The following is a 7,541-nucleotide window of genomic DNA, read 5'->3' on the forward strand; positions in this document are numbered from 1 at the left end:
TACTCCATGAGCAAATCAATAAAGAGAAATCAGAAGATCTGAGTGGTGTCCCCAATCATGATCTCAGTGCAGAACTCTTTGCAGAATTAATTATTTGGTCTGTCACGTTTTCATATTTAAATCACAAAAAGAATATCTTTTCATCTGAGTAACAAAAAAAAAAAAAAAAAGGAATTTAATCAAACTGGCATGAACACACTGAGAATTTATGTAACTAGAGTTCATAGAATTTGCCCAATTTACTTCAACTAATTTTATGTGATTACTGATAATAAATTATACATATTTCAAATACATACAATTCATTAACAATTGCATCAAAAAAATTCCAACATCTGACAAATGCAGTTATCCACACAAGCTGACACAAGAATCATTCATCCACATCACACCTTTCGTATAACAGCCACCACTGTGCACTCACACTGACACTAACATTTTCCTTTATTTGGGAGATTACAGTTATTTCGCAGAAATACTCAAGAAATATTCACAAAACAAAAATGTAAGCAGTGCAGTCACGTGAAGCAAAACTTTACAGCAAGATATATTTACATCTCATCTTTATTGAAAACATGTTATAATCAGTTAAGGATATGTTTCAAATGCAAAAGCTTGTTTCCTTCAGTTAGTGAACACGTCTCCACAAGAGTTTCAACTCAATGGTTTCTCCTGTGTTCGCTGATGCTCTGTTATTTTACCGCTGCCATGATGTGGCTCATCACTTGTGTCAGTTCAAATGGAATACTACTGGTCTGTATGAACGCTTACATGCCTTTCCAACTCAATCACTGAAACAAAAATTTTCCCACAGGTGTTGCAAAGGTACGGCTTCCCATCAGCGTGGACTCTTCTCATGTGGACTGACAGTTCATAGTCACGTCTGAAAGCTTGCCCACATGTTTTACAAGTGTACAGCATCTCACCTGTGTGGATGCTAATATGCCTTTTCAATACTGAAACGTCACAAAATGTTTTCCTGCAGACCTTGCAAGAGTACGGTTTCTCACCAGTGTGGGCTCTTCTCATGTGGACTGTCAGCTCATAGATACGTCTGAAAGCTTGCCCACATGTGTTACATGTAAACTTCCTCTCATTTCTGTGCGTTCTCATGTGGGCCAAGAAGTGACTTTTATATCCGAAATCTTTTCCACATATTTTGCAAGAATACGGCTTCTCACCTGTGTGGATACTCTCGTGCCTTTTCAATACGGTACTCGCACAGAAACTTTTCCCGCAGAACTTGCAAGAATACGGCTTCTCACCTGTGTGGATACTCTTGTGCCTTTGCAACGCTGAAATCATACAGAATCTTTTCCCGCAGAACTTGCAGAGGATGGGCTTGTCACTCGTCAGGACTCTGACTCTGTGGTTTTTCAAATCACAGCTGTGTTTGAAAGCTCTCCCACAAGTTTTGCATGTAAACGGCCTCTCTTCACTGTGTGTGCTGATGTGTATCAACAACTGGCTATTATACATAAATTTTTTTCCACATATTGTGCAGGAATGTGGCCTCTCGGCTGTGTGGACTCTCATGTGTCTCCGCAATTTTAACTTAATATTAAAGTGTTTCCCACATTTTTCACATTTGAAGGACTTTTCACCTGTGTGAGCATGACGGTAAACGCCTGACATGTTTGACTTGTTTGCAGTGTTATCATGATTTTTCCTTTTGTGACGTCTTCTCTTTGGTTTTGGTTCTGCGTCACTAGTTGTTCCCAAGTCTCCATGTTCGCCTTCTTCCTGATCTTGGCTCTCAGCTTCATGAGAGCTGTGGAAGAGGAGCGGGTGGTAACTGTGTTCTTCTGACACCACAGGGCTTGAACCTGGTGCGCTGAACTCCACTTCCTCCTCTGCTGCACTGAGAGCATCATCAGGACTGAAGTACAGAGTCTGATCTTCACTGTGGTCACTGTCCTCATAAGGAGGGATCAACATGGAGGCGTCAGTCCCATGCTCTTCCTCCTCTTCCTCTTTAATCTGTGGAGGCTCTGGCTCCTCTTGGTCCACACTGGAGTTCCTCTCCTGAATACAGAGCTGCTGCTCAGAGAGAACCTCCTCCTCCTTACAGACATGTTGCTGTGGGAGCTCTGGAGGGACATACAACAGAAGGGACAAGATACTACTATGATAGTAGACACACGAGCACATTAGCACCAGTATGTTTTAAAACTATCACATTTTACACACCTATCCTGTGTAACTTTATTTCAGGTTTCCGAACGACATCCAACAGCCTCCTCTGACGGTCGAGCTCTTCTTCATACTTGACGATAGTTGATTTGAAAACTCCGAATATTTCTTGAGCAGCAGCAGTTAGTCTCTCATTAACAAACTCTCTCAGATACTCAGCTGAAGACATTGTTGCTTAGTTACAAAATAAATCACTCTCTGTGCTGCGACTGTCGTTTTCCTGCTAATTCAACACCTTCATGCAACTAACTGTTCCCGCCTCTGCTGTTTACTTCCGGTGGATGTCACACTATTACCTTCCGACAGCGGAAGTGAGCCAGCCGTTCGTTCGTTCCGCTTTCAGATATGTCTAAAAACATTATATTGGCTGCTTTTTCAATTGATTTATATTGTTTGTAGTTGAAATAATTGATGTAGTTGTATTTTTGTGTCTTGGTGCTAATGTGGCCCCCTCAGCTTTGCAGATACATCATTTTGTAGCAGTCCTGAAAAGCTCTGCAGATTTTAGGTTTACGTGTTCCAATTACATATACAATTTTATCCAGCTTAGTCAAAAACCAAATTGTAATTAAACTGAATAAAAACAAGGATGATTAGACTATGACAATGTATGTAACTATAGCTCATAGAATTTACCTAATTTTCTTTAGTACAGTTTATGTCTTTAACTAAATTCAGTGTATTTCACATATATTAATGAGCATCAACATGTTGAATTTCCTTTTAAAACATTTATGTCATTACTGTCAATAAATATGATTAATATTTTAAATCAATAATAATAATAATGATAATGATAATTAACTTTATTTATATAGCACATTTGAAAGCACAGTTACAAAGTGCTTTACAAAACCGAATAAAAGACAAAGCAAATAAAACAAGAAAAAAGCACTAATAAAGCAGTTTAACTCATCGACAGGCAATTTCAAACAAGTAGGTTTTCCAAAGATGAGACTGATTTTGCAGCCCTGTTGGTGAGCATCAAACCATTTGAAATACATAACATTTCTTATCAGTAAATACCTCAACTTTATCAAAGTAAATTCAACAAATTTGAAGTACGGCGGTTTTATTAACAGCTATTACATAAACTTTATTAGAGTAAATTGGGTAAATGTTTTGAGCTACATAAACATACATTTTCATACTGTTTTCATCTAAGTTTTATTTGATTTAATTGCGCAAATTGAACTTTTTTTTCGTGTATGTTGGAATTACTTGACTTGATTGGACAACAATGTGGTAGTCCATCAGAGTCACCAGCAGGGGGCGCCAGTGACTCAGCAGCAGGGTTTTCAAGGTTTAAATGTCTGCAGGTTGAAAGACCTCAGGGGGCTTTAAGAGACTCATGTATGGGCAAACTGGGAACTGTGGAGACTGGTGGAAGTGTTTGACCCGACTTGATCATCACAGGAGATGCACATTAATGTTTAACCTATGTTTTAGGGAGAAAATGGTGACTATTATTTTATACATATCTCATCTAAAACCATCTGTGCATAAAAGAAAATAGTTTATATATAGTATAACAGCACAGACAAACAAACACAATAACAATTTAAACAGTCGACAGACAGACCCTCCTCACGTCTGAGGAATCTTAGTATTTAATGATATTAAGAATAATATGCCTTTTAATTATGTCTGTACCATTAAAATCCATGTCCTTCATGTTATTTCAAACACTAGTGGAAATACTTCACTTGTGGCATGCTGCGTGCACATGCATGTGTTTATACATACATATTGTACTCATAGATACTTTTAATGACAGTACAAATTTTACAACTGTCAGATTCATCCTCACACTTTTATGTTATTTATTATTGTGTTCATACTTATGTGTGCACAGATTTTGTTTCTACTGTTTTACTTCAACCTTTACACATGTTTTTTTAATCCATAGATCATAATTTCCCCTCACAGAGATCAATATATATTTTCAGTGTATCACAAAAGGAGTGTAAACTAGATAACTTCAGTGAAGATGGAGGACAGGTGGTTTTTATTTCTTTGCCACTGAAATCATTTTACATCAAGAGTTTGCAAAGGAAACACTTGGCACATAACAATGAAATATTGAATGGCTATTACCTCAGTGTTGATACCATTCATTAGACTTGCAAATCAAAGCACAAAAACAGGCCTTTAAAAACTCAGAACAACTTATTTGCAGCAGTCTTGTGTTTAATGATGCAGAACAGTCTTGTAAGGTGAGAGAGAATCTCTGCACACAGCTAACTCAGGCATATGTGACGAAACACTCCAACAAAAGTGTCAAAAGTACCCTAAATTTACTTGTAAGAAATGTGAGAAAACCCTCAGACAGGATCTGATATTGGAAAATTGGAGCAGAGTGACAGCAGCCTGAGGGGAGTCTGAGGCTGCGAGAACCAAACAGCTCGTTTCCCTCTGAGTTTTGTTTCGAAATGAGCTGCTGCTATAAAAGCTAGCAATAATTTAAAACCATATCTGGTTCCTTTTAGACAAAACAACCTAAATTCTTGTCGAGGCTCATGTTGGGTAAAATAGGAACACTTGTAGAGAGAATATCTTGAAATGAATAAATGATGAACATCCAGCTGAAATAATGAGATTCTGTGTTTTCCCACAAAAATGGGTCTGTTGAGTTTTGGAAATTAATACATTTCATTCACAGTTAGATAATAGAGTTATTTATTCTTTTAAATGATTATTTCATCTCTTATATATTTAGTGGTAACTCTGAGTATCAGACTAATTCTTCCTGAAGATGGAGCCAAAGTGCAGACGTTTTTCAATGAAATGTGACAGCTCATTAGTTCCACCTCTATGCAGCAGTATTATATATTTTATTACACCAAAACATATCTCGCTGTGTAATCATAAACACCCTGAATGTAACTCTGATGTGTTGCAGTGACAAAACACATCTGTATCTTTATTGCAAAGTCAGGAGAGACATTTGCTTTCTTTAAAGATCCTGTTGCTGTTGTCTCCTACAAATTGTCATATTTAAATGTTAGAATAGTGACTAAGCTGACCTCGACTGGAGATTGTTTTGTCAACTGTTGTGTTTTAGTTCAATTTAAAATACTTAATTCATCCCATAAGGGACAATATCAGGCAAGGAAGTCTGCAACATAAAAACATAAAACAGTTCATTCACATGCAAAAAAGTAATCTAGTAATAACTGAAATGCACAGAGGGCAATTATATGGAAGCAAATGAGTGTCGTTAATATTTTGAGCTTGTGAAATTATGTTGACAAATAATTTCACAGCCTGCAGCTGTATTACACCTTTTAGTGTGCATGTGAAAAAAATGCATGTCTGTATCTGAATGTGTACATTTGTAAAAAAAAAAAAAAAAAAGAAAAAAAAAGAGAGAGAGATAAAATAAAATAAAGTAAAGTAAAATAAAATAAAATATGAAATCATAAAAGAAAAAAAGAAAGTAAAATAAAATTAAATAAAATTAAATAGAATTAAATAAAACTGAATGTTTATAAAAATGTGCAGCTTTCAACAGAATTGGTTCACACATAATTTGCTAAAGTTTTTGTAGCTGTAGAAATATTTTGTTTATGTGTAATTAAAATTATTCAGTTATTTGATTTGTTGCTTTTATTTTTATCTTTTATTTATATACTGGCTGAAGCACATTTATTGACTGGTGGCATGTGTGAGGACTATTTCATTTTTATGCTCCACATAAAAATGACAAAGAAATTAATTACCCTCATTTGCTTCTGTACAATGACACCACAAAGACACAATGAGTCAAAATAATTGTTTAAACATCTGCAAATTAAGCAAACTTAAGTGGAACTTTGTCTGCTGCAGCTGAGCCCAACAAAACAGGTAGTTTGTCAGTGCATTTGTGGATCTACCATCATGTTTTAGGGAGTCAATATGGTGACGTCAATGAAACACTGACGTCACAGCTGCCAGTCAGTGAAAAGTCAAATCACACCGCATCTTCCTCCTCTGCAGCTCCCTTACTCAGCTACTCTGCTTTCAGTGTCAACAAACTGAAGTGCTGAGAGAACAAGGCTGCGTGATGATCACCTCTAGGAAGGCAAGGTATTTGTATAAAGCATCATACAAAGTGCAAAAGTTGCGTGCTTTACATTAAGACATTAAAGGAAGAAAGAAACCTTTTTGAGGGAAATTTGAAAATTTAAGAACAGAGAGATGAATACAGGATGAAAGAGCAAGGTGGTTCATGATGTGTATTTAAGGTGCAGTCAAAGGCAACAAGGTGGTCCACGTTGGTGCAAGTTTAACACCCTTTGGAGGTTAGTTCCAGCTCTGTTAGGCACAGTAACTAAGTGCTGCTTCTCTGTGTTTAGTTTGCACTCTGAGAACAGTTAGCAGCCCCTCTACCTGATGACCTGAGTTTCTCTAAATCCCGCCTTGACATGACTCCTCTGAGAGGAAACATAATGTTTCATAAATTCCTGGATATTTTATTTATGCAGGAAAACACATCCGCTGCAGCCTCTGTCCCCCCTCCAAATGAAATCTATTAATCATCCGTCTGCAGCACCTCACGTCTTTATGTCTTTCAGTCCTGCAGGGAGCCGACAGTTAAACTCAGGCCAGACACACTCGCAGACTATTGAGGTGGATGAGAGCCTGGAGGCAAAGACGTTTTCCTCATTAGAGCTGGAGTAATCACCCAGAGTCCTTCACTCTACCCCGCTGCCCCTCCCTCTTTATCTGAAGAGAGGGAAAACAGGAAGAGAGGCTGCAGGCCTACATTTATACATCTTCATATTCTGACAGCTTCCACACACATCTCCCCTGTGTCTGTGTGCAGGCAGCGTCATAGTAAAACAGACGGTTATCAGCACAAGATATGTAAAAAAAAAAAAACCTGTTATTACACATCATGTTTGTGACCTACTTAAAGGCAGATTGTTTTTAAAAACAAAAGTATATTATCAAATATTTCCACCTCACAATAAGCAATTATTCATGCAGATAAAACTTTGTAAGTAGATTTTTGGCCTTAATATGCAGCCATGTCCCATTAAATAGGGTCAATGGGAGGGTCCCTTCCTGGTTAATTAAATAGCTGCCTGTAAAAACAGAACAAACAATGCTGGATATACAGTACAGCAACCAATGTGACCCTTCACTGTGTTTAAACACAAGTTTTATGTATATAGTTACCAGCAATGCAGAACTTCAATGATCACCTCAGTCTGGTGAATCTAGACACTCTGCTGCAGCTTTTCCCTTAAAGTCCATAGTGTTATTTGTTAAAGCCGTGAATCCATCTTATCCAGGGTCGGGTCGCAGGGCAACAGGCCAAGCAAAGTACTCCAGACGTCTGTATCCCCAGCGACATTTTCCAG

The 7,541-nt window shown here is 37.4% G+C and overlaps 1 protein-coding gene across 1 annotated transcript; it reads right to left on the reverse strand.

Moving 5' to 3' along the window:
* Positions 1-362: 362 nt before the first annotated feature.
* LOC126394971 (zinc finger protein OZF-like) lies at positions 363-2,465 on the reverse strand. The gene is made up of 2 exons (XM_050052135.1): positions 2,191-2,465; positions 363-2,090 (listed from the first exon to the last, which is right to left on the reverse strand). The coding sequence occupies exons 1-2, from the start codon at positions 2,360-2,362 to the stop codon at positions 748-750; spliced, it is 1,515 nt and encodes a 504-aa protein (XP_049908092.1). The 5' UTR covers positions 2,363-2,465; the 3' UTR covers positions 363-747.
* Between the last annotated feature and the right edge of the window lie 5,076 nt (positions 2,466-7,541).

Source organism: Epinephelus moara, chromosome 8 (genome assembly GCF_006386435.1).
Source record: "Epinephelus moara isolate mb chromosome 8, YSFRI_EMoa_1.0, whole genome shotgun sequence".
Taxonomy (NCBI): Eukaryota; Metazoa; Chordata; class Actinopteri; order Perciformes; family Serranidae; genus Epinephelus; species Epinephelus moara.

Bases quoted from the DNA above. Each gene is read 5' to 3' on its own strand.
- LOC126394971 (XM_050052135.1), bottom strand. From the start codon at position 2,362: ATGTCTTCAGCTGAGTATCTGAGAGAGTTTGTTAATGAGAGACTAACT. The intron at 2,091-2,190 runs GTGTGTAAAATG...ATGTCCCTCCAG, and splicing joins AATAAAGTTACACAGGATAG to AGCTCCCACAGCAACATGTC.